Source organism: Ipomoea nil, unplaced genomic scaffold (genome assembly GCF_001879475.1).
Source record: "Ipomoea nil cultivar Tokyo-kokei standard unplaced genomic scaffold, Asagao_1.1 scaffold3053, whole genome shotgun sequence".
Lineage (NCBI taxonomy): Eukaryota > Viridiplantae > Streptophyta > Magnoliopsida > Solanales > Convolvulaceae > Ipomoea > Ipomoea nil.
Window position 1 is genome coordinate 1 of NW_017619481.1, and position 12,937 is coordinate 12,937.

At 37.3% G+C, this 12,937-nt stretch overlaps 3 protein-coding genes and 1 pseudogene across 3 annotated transcripts; all 4 read right to left on the minus strand.

The window, feature by feature from the left end:
• Nucleotides 1–33: 33 nt before the first annotated feature.
• Nucleotides 34–3,749, minus strand: LOC109163938 (leucine-rich repeat receptor-like serine/threonine-protein kinase BAM1; the record flags this gene model as incomplete). The annotated part of the gene is made up of 4 exons (XM_019312667.1): nucleotides 2,235–3,749; nucleotides 1,950–2,177; nucleotides 356–448; nucleotides 34–246 (listed from the first exon to the last, which is right to left on the minus strand). Coding segments are annotated over exons 1-4 (1,122 nt in total), but the record flags the coding sequence as incomplete, so codon positions are not given.
• LOC109163939 (leucine-rich repeat receptor-like protein CLAVATA2) lies at nucleotides 3,156–3,590 on the minus strand. Its single transcript, XM_019312669.1, has one exon. It carries the CDS (start codon nucleotides 3,588–3,590, stop codon nucleotides 3,156–3,158), a length of 435 nt encoding a protein of 144 aa, XP_019168214.1.
• Nucleotides 3,750–7,166: 3,417 nt separating the features above from the next.
• Nucleotides 7,167–8,139, minus strand: LOC109163937 (proline-rich receptor-like protein kinase PERK3). The gene is made up of 2 exons (XM_019312666.1): nucleotides 7,670–8,139; nucleotides 7,167–7,589 (listed from the first exon to the last, which is right to left on the minus strand). Exons 1-2 carry the CDS (start codon nucleotides 7,965–7,967, stop codon nucleotides 7,381–7,383), a joined length of 507 nt encoding a protein of 168 aa, XP_019168211.1. The 5' UTR covers nucleotides 7,968–8,139; the 3' UTR covers nucleotides 7,167–7,380.
• A 181-nt stretch (nucleotides 8,140–8,320) lies between these two features.
• Nucleotides 8,321–12,905, minus strand: LOC109163940 (annotated as a pseudogene).
• Nucleotides 12,906–12,937: the final 32 nt, after the last annotated feature.

The window sequence follows — 12,937 nt, forward strand, 5'->3', positions numbered from 1 at the left end:
GATCAAGACTTTGAAGTCTAATGGTTGCTCCACCTGCAGCAACCTCCCTCCCAGGAGGGTCCATGGAGTTGCTGGAAAGGTTGAGGGACTTGAGATTATTGCACGACGACCAAGGCTATAGATATCAGAAACAGGCCCTGAGATGAAGTTTTCAGCTAGATCTATGTAGCTAAGAGAAGCAGAGCATTGGGATTTTAAGGCAGAAGTGAGAGAGCCGCTGAGATTGGTGTTCTTCAACACAAGGTTCTGCAAGTTTTCAAGACTAAGCAAGTAAGTAGGAACCAAGCCAAAATCTACGCTGAGCATAGTGTCTGTGAGATGTATAGAAGACCCTTTGAGCCCTTGCATGTAATACCAGTGAAGCTACAGGGATTTTTAGAGGATACCCAGTTTGAAGTGGGCTTTGGTTAAAAATGCTAGCTTTGAAGGATAATAGCAACTGCGAGTCCTGTAAAGCCCATTGAGAGCAGTTGGTGAATATGAGCAACATAAGTGGAAGAAGAAAGATGGAGATTGAGTGCTGGTGTAAATAGAGAAAGAAAGCATTGTAGGGAAAACTAGTGTAATTAGGCCTCATCTTTGGTTTCTGCAAGTATATTATATATGGGTTTCTCAATCTTTTCATGGTCCTAGTTTTAGGCCAAGTGAAATAGCCCTTTCAGTGGTTGAAGAATGTGAATTTGGCAAGGAGAAATGGAGGAAGAAGAATACAAGGCATGATGAAGAGGCTCAGCTGCAGCATTTTCAAACAATTAATTAAGCTAAAAGGACTGAAAACCAAATCTATTGCTTAATGTGACCAGAAATTAATTGGAAAATTATTGTGTGGACCATGAATGCAATATACATTTTTAATATACTAAAAGTACATTATTTATGTACTGAATGTACATTATTTGATAATATATAAAAAATCATGTACTTTCAAATAATGTATTTTATGTATACTACTTTCAAATAGATAAAAATGAGTTAAGTACGTGCGCCTTGTTTATGTTAATTATCTATTTTTTTTATTCATTTTTCTTCCTCAATTTTTTGCTCTTTAATTTAGAGAATAGATCTATCAATACTTTTTTTTTTTTTTCTTTCTTTTCTTTACTTGAGTTTGGCTTGATTTCTTACACGGAGTGACATTTGTTTGGGTTTGTTGGGTGAAATATTATTTGGGTGAAATTCTATATAATTATTGGAGGACTTATAGATGTTGATATTCACATTCACTTTTCTTGTGTTGCCACACTCTGCAGTATAGTGCTATGTGATTCTACTAGGTGTAGAACACATCAAAAAAATTTAAGTGTTAATTGAAGATATGAAAAACATACTTGGGACAATGTAACAAAAGGTTCCCACACTAGCATGTTTTGGATTTGTTTCAATTGCTGACATATTTGTTAATCCAAAGTCTGATTGAATTCAGACTCTGGGACTTTAAGAGTAGTGTTGTTAGAGTTGATATCTTGATGCAATCGTGGTGTATATAATTGATCGTACGCATGTGAGGCCTGTGAACAGGTAAACATGCTTCATTAATTCCTCCAATGGTTAAGTTGCCTGTTTCAATTCCTGGTGAATATTATTCATTTTGGAACTCCAATATAATTACTATTGCGCTCCAGAAAGTTTATTTATCACTTTAACATCTAAGAAAATCAAGGAAACAAAGTGGAGTTGCATTATGAATATGAATTATGATGGATCCTGCATAATTGCACTGTCAATGCAATAGTCAAATTAAATTAAACAAAACCATTGCAAAATGTTTTCTAATGGGACAAGTCCATTCAAAAGTAAAGTGGAATATTATATTGTCTATTGGCTCTCTAGAGACAGATGATTGTTTTCGCTGTATCTTTGAAGAATCTGTGAAATATCTTCATGGACGGCCTGCTTGATGGGGAATTCAAAGTGCATGCAAGGCCTAATTTGAAAACAACGATCATTGCCTCCAGATAACATGGGTCCTTGATCTCCTCATCTATGGCATCTGCAGCCGAGTTCCCTTCTCTTTGGTATTTGTGTGCCCATTGTGCCAGGTTCATATCCTCATTTCCTGTCACTGCTTCTCTTCCCGTTGTCAATTCCGAAGTACTACGCCAAAACTGTAGATGTCGCTCTTTCGCGTCCACTTTTCTTGTTCTGCTGTATTCTGCATTCCCATGATATATGTGATTCTGCAGGTATAAAAAGCAGTGGGAATTGAAGTGATGAAGATATAAAAAAAAATGTACCCGGGCAATGTAACCAAAGGTTCCCACAATAGCAGATGCTGTTTCTGGATCTCCTTCACTCGCCATCATCTTTGCCAGTCCAAAGTCTGCAATCTTGACATTGAAGTCAGAGTCGACGAGTATGTTACTGGATTTGATATCTCGATGAACAATGGGTGGACTGCAATCATGATGCATATAGCAGAGGCCTTGTGCAGCTCCAATGGCAATTTTTAGTCTTGTCTCCCAGTTCAAGACTTGAGTAGTTAAGCCTTTCTTCTTTCCATGCAACCATTTATGAAGGCATTGTTTGTCCATGTATTCATACACAAGAAGCTTTGTCGTCTTTCCTCTGATGCAGCATAGCAATTTCACTATGTTGTTGTGCCAAATTCCCCCAAGGATCTTAACCTCTGCTATGAACTGTTTCTCCATTAATCCATGCCCTTGCTTTTGTTCATGCCTTATACTTTTAACAGCAACTCTTTGGCCTTTCTTGGTAATCACTCTATATACTTTTCCTGACCCTCCATTTCCAATCAAATTTTCATCTATCAAACCACTCAAAATATCCCATTTATTGAATTCCAACCTTTGAAATGAAATCATACTCCATTCTTCTCCATCACTTTGTTTTCTCCTTCCCACCCTAGGTCTGAACACCAGTATCAGAATTCCTATCCCAATGATGAGTACTACTGCCGCTGCAATCACGACACAAGTTACAATCCTCGTATGATTTGGTTTCGAAGGTTGGGTTTTGTTTGATTTACTTAGCTCATTGGAACTTCTGCAGTTTATGTGCAGTGGAATTGTATAATCCCGAAAAGCTTTGGGAAGGGCATGTTGGGAGTTCCATAACCATTTGTTCAGAGCTAGAAAACAGCTGTTCTGAACATAAATTCACATGATCAAGGCATGTGTCCACAAATTTTAGCTTTACTAGCTCGTAAGGTATTCTCCCAGAAAAGTGGTTCTTGCACATCCTAAGGTTAGTCTCGCATCCCACATATGGCTAACAGATTCACATATGTCTCCGGAAAATTTGTTATATGATACATCAATATTCTGCAATTGATGTAGTTCTCCAAAGCCTCTTGGAATACTTCCACTCAGATGATTATGAGAAAGATCTATGCTACTCAGACTAAGCAAGTCAAATAATCTAGCAGGAATTTCACCAGTCAAATTGTTTGAGGCAAGTGAAAGATGAGAGAGTTGATGCAACCGCAACAATGTAGCAGGTATTGGACCACTCAAAGTATTCATGGACAAATTTAAGTAGCTAAGGTTGTAAAAATTTCCTATATCATCTGGTATTGATCCATTCAAATGGTTACTTGAAAGATCAAGAGACTCCAAACTATAAGCCACCATGGGTGTTGATATCTCACCGGAAAACATGTTGTGTTGAAGATTTAAACTACGCAGGGTTTTCATGGAAACAACTCACCTGCTATTTTTCCTGCCAAATGATTTGTGGATAGATCCAAGGTTTCAAGCTTTGAGCAGCTGGAGAGGTTAGCTGGTATAGTTCCCCCAGAGACTATTGGAACTGAAATTGATTGAAACAAGGTTGTTGAGCTGGCATATAATAGTTGAGGCCGGGAATGATCCTGGGATGCTCATTCCAGAGAGAGATATCCGTGTGACACTTGCATTGAAGTTGCATGAAATTCCAGCCAGTCACATGGGGAGGAAATGGAGTTCCACTGCTCAAATAGTGAAAATGGATACCCCCAGTGTTGTTTTAGGATAAGTAAAAATAGCCCTTTCATCGTCCCCATGAGTGGTTAAAGATTGTGAATAATTTGGGAAGGAGAAAAGGAGCATGAAGAAGAAGAAGGCATGATGAATAGGGTGGTGCACCACCATTTTCAGCTAATAATAATAAGATGGTGAGGATCGAAGGAGCTAGCAATTGCTCTCGTCTATTATGTTCTTGTATATCAAAGAAGTTTACTGTCCAAAGTCCAACTTTGACTTGAGAGTTTTTGAACAAGTTAGTGGTAGATAGTTTCATTAAACTCACAATTAAAAACAATAATGTATTTTCACAATTTCTTTTTGGGAGATTAAAATTTTTAATTTTGGATTCTTCATTGGGGTTTTTTTTTCTTTATTTTATTTATTTATTAGTTTTGTATAGATGTTATATAATATTAGATGAATGAATATGGAGAATGTTAGACCGTCGAGAACATGAGCCTTAGGATTTGCTTCAACCAATCATACTGCCCTCCCTACTCCAACTCCGACTTTGACAGCTGCCACATTTGAATGATTTGATTATTCCATATTTGAAAATTTAAACAGAGTCTAATTTTTGGCTATGTTTTTTTTTTTTTTTTTTTTTTCCTTAAAACCAAAGAACAGAATTTATATTAAATCACCAAACAAACTGGAAATACAACTAGGCAATCAAGTTTGGTATTGTTTTGTTCCGAATATGAAAAAACTTTGAACATAAAAGTTGCAGGACACTCTCTTAGCTTTCCATAGTCACTTGAATCACCTTGATTGGACTTTATATTAAGGAGATATGATCAAAACACTATCAACTTGTTGCAAGACAAATTCCTCAGGACGTGTCCGAATTGAATGTTATGATATTCTGGTATGAATGCATCCGGAATCTCTCAAAATGTTCAATATTAAAGTTGTTGAGGACTTCCTTATCTTTCCTTTGACACTTGAATCATCTCATTTGGACTCCCTATGAGGACTACTCTTCTTATACTACTATTGAATTGAAATCGTTCATAAATCTTAAAACTCACTACCATTTTTGTTCCCTTTACTTTTGAACAATGGAATAAAAAATGATGAAGAAAAAAATAAAAGAAATCATTCTTTTTTATTTTTATTTTTGAAAATAAAGAACTAATTCATTAATCATAAGTTGAAACAGTTACAATAAAATCGATAAAATGATAAAACATTCTTTACAGTCAAACATAGAAACAACTTTCCTAGCAATGCTAAAAGAAACTTGAATCGCAAAACTGTGTTACAAAATTGAAGCTCGAATTCAATGGAGTAACTTGAAGCTTCTTTGATGTTGTTAATGATCTGGCTATCCAACACTGACTCTATTTGAGAAGTCTTGCATACCACCTGAGTAACTATTGCAGCTCATCTGTCCGTAGACAATATCTTTATTAATCTGAACTGCATATCATGGTTCAGATCTTGTTCGTTGCTCAAGATGAGATAAACATACGCCTTGATAAATTAAATCGTTTCACATTAATGAAAAAAGAACTTGCCAAGAAATGAGAGAGAATAAGTCGCCAAAGAAGCGAGAGGAAATAACTTGTCAAAATAACTAATACACACACTCACATATGTGCGTGTATTATATATTTTTATATATATATTTATTTATTATTAATTAATTAATTAATTTGATGGCAATATAATTTGCTACCAAATAAAAAAATAAAAAAAATCTTCTACTTAAGTACAAAGTATTTAAAATTCAATTATAATTCGTGTTCTTGTTTATAATTTGTCCCTCAAAAATTAGTCCTGACTATGAGAATGACTTGATTGGTGATTGCTCGATTTGAACCATAAATTACGTTGGGTGGACTTGGACTTGGAGTCTACATACTCTGCTAACGGATTTCTAAACCAAAATTCAATTTAAATACTTTTCTTTTAGTGTAACATATTTGGACCAGAATACCTAGAATTGAGTTAATGACCCGGCGTTTACTTCAATCAATCGTTATGCTGTGAAACCGCCTTGCAAAGTATACAATGTTCTATGTTCATAATTATTGAATTATATGTTCATAATTATAAAGGTATATATTCATATTTTTGAATTTCATATTCATAATTATTCAACTCTATATTCACAATTACTGAACTATATGTTCATAATTATAAAGCTATATATTCATAATTTTTGAACTTCATATTCACAATTATTGAATCTCTATAGTCATAATTGCAGAACTATATGTTCATAATTATGTTCACAATTCTATGTTCATAAGTATAGAACTATATGTTCATAATTTTTGAACTTATATTCATAATTATGAATAGTTTTAGAACTGTGTCCACCTTAGCAAAATCTGCAATCTTAGTATTGAATTCAAACTCTGGGACTTTAAGAGTATGTTGCTAGAGTTGATATCTTGATGCAATCATGGTGTATATAATTGATCGTACGAGCTTGAAGACGCAAGCGAGGCCTGTGAACTGTAAACATGCTTCATTAATTCCTCCAAATAGTTAAGTTGCAGAGTGAATTCCATTTTTGGTCCTAAGTGTTATAGGGCGTTTCCAATTTCAGTCCACTTTAATTTTTTTTGCCACTTTACAACCACTGTTATTGAATGTGTTCCACTTTTAGTCTACCGTTAATATTTTCGTCAAGAGGCCGTATAATCAAAGGGTATTTTGGTCTTTTTATGTTTGTCTCTTCTCTTTTAATCCAGGCACTTCGTCCTCCTCCTCCGATATTCGAAGATGGCTCTTCGAACAACGAGAATAGGAAGCCAAACCTACATTGTTTTGTTCGTTCCAACATGGGCCGGCGAGGTTTCTTAGGTTTTAGGTTTAATGTTTCCATTTCTTTAGTCAAACATAGTCTTGGATGAGAAGAAATGTCAAAATACCCCTAGATTACACGGCCTCTTGATGGAAATACTAACAGTGGACTAAAAGTGGAACACATTCAATAATAGTGGTTATAAAGTGGCAAAAAAAATTAAGGTGGACTAAAATTGGAAACGCCCTATAACAGTAGGACCGAAAATAGAATTCACTCTTAAGTTGCATGCATGTTTCAATTCCTGTGAATATTATTAATTTTGGAATTTCAATAATGCAATTACTATTGAGCTCCAGAAAGTTTATTTATCACTTTAACATCTAAGAAAATCAAGGAAAAAAAGTGGAGTTGCATTATGAATTATAAAGGATCCAGCATAACTGCACTGTGAGTGCAATAGTGAAATTAAACTAAACAAACCATTGCAAAATATTTTGCATTCAAAAGTAAAGTGGAAATATTATATTGTCTATTGGTTCTCTAAAGACAGATGAGTGTTTTCGCTGTATCTTTGAAGAATCTGTGAAATATCTTTCATGGACGGCCTGCTTGATGGGGAATTCAAAGTGCATGCAAGGCCTAATTTGAAAACAGCGATCATTGCCTCCAGATAACGTGGTCCTTGATCTCCTCATCTAGGGCATCTGCAGCTGAGTTCCCTTCTCTTTGGTGTTTGTGTGCCCATTGTGCCAGGTTCATATCCTCATTTGCAGGCACGGCTTCTCTTCCAGTTGTCAATTCCAAGAGAACTACGCCAAAGCTGTAGATGTCGCTCTTCGCATCCACTTTTCTTGTACTGCCATATTCTGCATTCTCATGATATATGTGACTATGCAAGTATAAAAATAAGTGGGAGTTGAAGTGATGAAGATATAAAAAAATGTACCCGGGGCAATGTAACCAAAGGTTCCCACAATAGCAGATGCTGTTTCTGGATCTCCTTCACTCGCCATCAACTTTGCCAGTCCAAAGTCTGCAATCTTGACATTGAAGTCAGAGTCGACGAGTATGTTACTGGACTTGATATCCCTATGAACAATGGGTGGATTGCAACCGTGATGCATATAGCAAAGCCCTTGTGAAGCTCCAATGGCAATTTTTAGCCTCCTCTCCCACTGCAAGACTTGAGTAGTTAAGCCTCTTTTCTTTCCATGCAACCATTTGTGAACACATTGTTTGTCCATGTATTCATACACAAGAAGCTTTGTAGTCTTTCCTCTGATGCAGCATAACAATTTCACTATGTTGTTGTGCCAAATTCCCCAAGGATCTTAACCTCTGCTATAAACTGCTTCTCCAAAATGTGGCCTTCGTTTCTTTCATGCCTTATACTTTTAACAGCAACTTTTTGCCTTTCTTTGTGATCACTCTATATACATTTCCTGACCCTCCATTTCCAACCAAATTTTGATCCGTCAAACCACCCAAAATATCCCATTTATTGAATCCCAATCTTTGAAATGAAACCATACTCCATTCTTCTCCATCATTTTCCATTCTCCCTTTCCTGCAAGTCTGATCACGAGTAACTGAGTTACTAACCAAATGAGTACCCTCCAATTACACCACAACCTATAATGATGTAATGCTTTTTCTTTGATCTACTAGACTTTGAAATTGAACTTGGACTTGATTCTTGGCCATAATGAGGATGATGGCAATCATAAAGGCCAGAATTATTGGCAAATGATTTTTCAGGAATTAATAAAAATTGAGCTGCACAAGGTATCGCTCCAGAAAGTTGGTTATTAGACAGATCAATACCTGTAAGAAATATGAGATTGGTCAAAGTTTGTGGAATTGAGCCATTGAGTCGGTTGTATGATAGATAAAGGCTTTCAACATACTCCAAGCCTCCAAGTTCTTGAGGTATTGGACCAGAGAGATCATTATGCCCTAAATTCAGAATATTGAGATACTGCATGGAACCTAATTCCTTTGGAATACTGCCTTCCAACTTATTGTATGAAAGGTCAAGGAAATCATGGATCCATTGTGGTGAAATATTGGTATTGAAAAACTGTACTTGTAATGTTTAGTACTGTTGCAGGGGTTCCTGGTTAAAATCCTGTCCAGGCGATCCTCTGTAATCCCATCAAATTCGAAAAAACTTGTACTTTGACAATATTCACTTCCATCATACCAAATAAACCTAAATTGCTTCACAGGTAATATTGCAATATTGCCAGATTGTTTGAACAGAGCAGGGGGAATAGACCCATTCAAGAAATTGGTGTTCATATCCAACCAAAATAAGCTTCTGCAATTCCCCAACTCAACAGGAATGCTCCAGAGAGGGAGTTTTTTGCCAGCTCCAGAATACTTAGATTAGACAAGAGCCCTAATGAAGCTGGTATAGGCACCACTCAACAAATTATCCAACAAGAAATGAATTTCAAATTAGTACAGGTTGCTGAGACTTTCAGGGATTGACCCTGACAAGCCATTGAAAGCAAGAAGCAGTCTTTCCAAAGACTGCAAGTACCTCAACTCCAATGGGATTTCCCCCTCAAGCTCATTCAACCAAATCAACAAATCCTTGAGCTTCAACAAGGACCCGAGGCTAGATGGTAAATTCCCTTTAACGTAATTAACGCTAAGATCAAGAGATTCCAATTGGGAACAGTTACTTAGACTCTCAGGTATTGGACCAGTAAACAGGTTATTTGAAGGTACAACACTTTCAAGCTATTCTTAGGGTCTTTACAAATCCAGAGGGTATCAAACCAGAGATGTTATTAGAACTCAAATCTAAGGTCTCTAAGTTTACCATGCTAGACAATGACTCAGACAAGCCTCCAACGAAATTATTGAATGATAAAACCAGTATCTTCAAGCTAGTCAAATTTAGTAGGGTTTCAACAGGCAACTTACCAGAGAATCTATTTTTGGATAGATCTAGAAGTTTCCAAGGTTGAGCAATCACCAAGGGTCTCAGGAACCACACCTACTAATCCGTTGGAAGACAAGTCCAATTCCACAAGAGTTGTACATAAATCTCCTGGTATATTTCCTGACAAATAATTTGCAGATAGATCCAACTCTTCAAGCTTTGAGCAGCTGGAGAGGTTAGCTGGTATAGTTCCAAAGAGACTATTGTTACTGAAATTGATTGAAATAAGTTTGTTGAGCTGGCATATAATAGTTGAGGTCGGGAATGATCCTCGGATGTTCATTCCAGTGAGAGATATCCGTGTGACACTTCCATTGAAGTTGCATGAAATTCCAGGCCAGTCACATGGGGAGGAAGTGGAGTTCCACCTGCTCAAGTGAAGATGGATTTCCCCAGTATTGTTGTTTTAGGCTAAGTAAAATACCCTTTTCATCATCACCATGAGTGGTTAAAGATTGTGAATAATTTAAGGAGGAGAAAAGGAGGATGATGATGAAGAACATCAAGGCATGATGATGAGGATGCAGCATTTTCAAACAATTATAAGCTAATTAATAAGACCAGGTGTGCTTCTAAGCTCTTAATGTAATATAATGGTGATGAGAATTAGGACCCTTAGGCTTAGCTGAATTGGTCTTCCTATTCTATTCTATTGCTTGCTGCTCATCACTCACTTCCTTTACTACTGAAAGAGTCTGACTTGGTCTATTGTTGTTGACTTGGACTTGGACTTGGAGTTAATCATATCTGAACTAAAATTTTGGATTATCCTAAATATAAATAATATTTAGCAACTCCATCTGCCCAGTCCATATCTACACCAAAATTCACTTTGGATACTTTTAATTTAGGTGTCAAATATTTAGACCGGCCTGGAACAATTCAAACTGAGTTAATTAAACATACCTGAAACTCGACTTTTTTCTTATTATGTTCTTGTATATTCAAATGAGGTGGCCGTCCAAAGGTAATTAGAGCTAAGATCAAGAGATTCCAATTAAGAACAGGTACTTAGACTCTCAGGTATTGGACCAGTGAACATGTTGTTCTGAAGGTACAGCACTTTCAACCTATTCTTAGGGTCTTTACAAATCCAGAGGGTATCAAACCAGAGTCATTATTAGAACTCAAATCTAAGGTCTCTAAGTTTACCAAGCTAGAAAATGAGTGAGATAACCACCAACAAAATTATTGAATGATAAAACTGTTAGACATTATATGGTAGAAGAATATTTGATATGATCTCAGTATAATATCTTAGGATAGTGTGTATAATATCTTAGGGATATTATTGATCCTTACCATAGTTAGTGTGCATAGCCCTAGTATAAATATTGTATCCTCTTGACTCAATTGTATGGAATACAGAGATTAGAACATGGTATCAAGAGCCACATAAAGAAAAAAAACACAGAATTTTTTTTTTCCTCTTTCTGCTTCTGCGCACGGTGGAGGTTTGGGTCGGAATTGTCGCCGGCCGTTTGTCGTCACCACCATCAGGAGCAGAGTCGCCGGTCGCCGATAGGCCGGACTGCTGAATTCGACGTGATTTCGCCGCCGAGTGGCCCTCACGCGCCACCTTCGTCCCTTGCCGGCTGTCCACGCGCCGCGCGTGTGCGTCACTCCGGCGCCCGGAATCCACTCCGGTCTACTTTCCGGAGGTCGCCCGGTCTTCTACGTCGCTGCTCTAGGCTCGGTTTTGGCATTGGAGGTCCCGGTAATATCCCTCTTATTTTTTGCTTTGCTAGACAGTGAAGTTGTGTGGCTGTTTGTGTGTTTGTTGTGGCTTAGAGGTCTGATTCTGGAAGTTTGGTTGTCTGATTTGAGATATCTTCTTGTTGGATAGCCTAATGTCTGAGCCTAAGTCTATAGTTGTGTCCGATATTCTTCCAGTTAATGCAAGAATCACAGAACACAAATTAAATGGCTCAAATCATTTGGATTGGAAATGAACCATTAAAATATATCTGCTAGTATTGACAAAGATGCCCATATGACTGCCACCCCACCCGAGGAAACCAATGTCTTCAAGCTAGTCAAATTTAGTAGGGTTTCTACAGGCAACTCACCAGAGAAATTAATGTTGGAAAGATCTAGAAGTTCCAAGGCTGAGCAATCAACAAGTGTCTCAGGGACCATACGTCCATACCTGAAAAGTTGTTGGAAGACAAGTCCAATTCCACAAGAGTTGTACATAAATATCCAATATGCCCTGGAAGCTCCCCCTGAAAATCATTTCCCCATAGGTACAAATACTGCAAACTCCCACTAGGCAGCTTAGCAACACTACCCAGAACATATTGTTGGAGAGATTGAGGAAACTGAGGTTGGAGCATGAAGAAAGGAAGGCACCAATATTACCAATGAACTTGCTGGATGATAAATCAAGATGTTGTAAACTAGAGCAGTCTTGAAATGGAGGAAAATTTTCAGAGAAATTATTGGCAGAAAGGTCCAAATATGACAAATTCCTAAAACTCAATTCCGGAATTTTTCCTGATAATTTATTACCCTTCAGAGACAACAAGTCAAGATCGGGAAAATCACTGGGGGACAGCATAACAAATATGTTCTGCCCTTAAATTTTGTTGTAAGAAAGATCAAGACTTTGAAGTCTAATGGTTGCTCCACCTGCAGCAACCTCCCTCCCAGGAGGGTCCATGGAGTTGCTGGAAAGGTTGAGGGACTTGAGATTATTGCACCGACGACCAAGGCTATAGATATCAGAAACAGGCCCTGAGATGAAGTTTTCAGCTAGATCTATGTAGCTAAGAGAAGCAGAGCATTGGGATTTTAAGGCAGAAGTGAGAGAGCCGCTGAGATTGGTGTTCTTCAACACAAGGTTCTGCAAGTTTTCAAGACTAAGCAAGTAAGTAGGAACCAAGCCAAAATCTACGCTGAGCATAGTGTCTGTGAGATGTATAGAAGAGACCCTTTGAGCCCTTGCATGTAATACCAGTGAAGCTACAGGGATTTTTAGAGGATACCCAGTTTGAAGTGGGCTTTGGTTAAAAATGCTAGCTTTGAAGGATAATAGCAACTGCGAGTCCCTGTAAAGCCCATTGAGAGCAGTTGGTGAATATGAGCAACATAAGTGGAAGAAGAAAGATGGAGATTGAGTGCTGGTGTAAATAGAGAAAGAAAGCATTGTAGGGAAAACTAGTGTAATTAGGCCTCATCTTTGGTTTCTGCAAGTATATTATATATGGGTTTCTCAATCTTTTCATGGTCCTAGTTTTAGGCCAAGTGAAATAGCCCTTT

What these genes read in the sequence shown, in the direction of transcription:
- LOC109163939 (XM_019312669.1), bottom strand. Translation starts at nt 3,590, where the DNA reads ATGGTGGCTTATAGTTTGGAGTCTCTTGATCTTTCAAGTAACCATTTG.
- LOC109163937 (XM_019312666.1), bottom strand. Translation starts at nt 7,967, where the DNA reads ATGGACAAACAATGTGTTCACAAATGGTTGCATGGAAAGAAAAGAGGC. An exon ending in CTTTGGTTACATTGCCCCGG is followed by an intron (nt 7,590 to 7,669) that starts GTACATTTTTTT and finishes ATGAGAATGCAG; the next exon opens with AATATGGCAGTACAAGAAAA.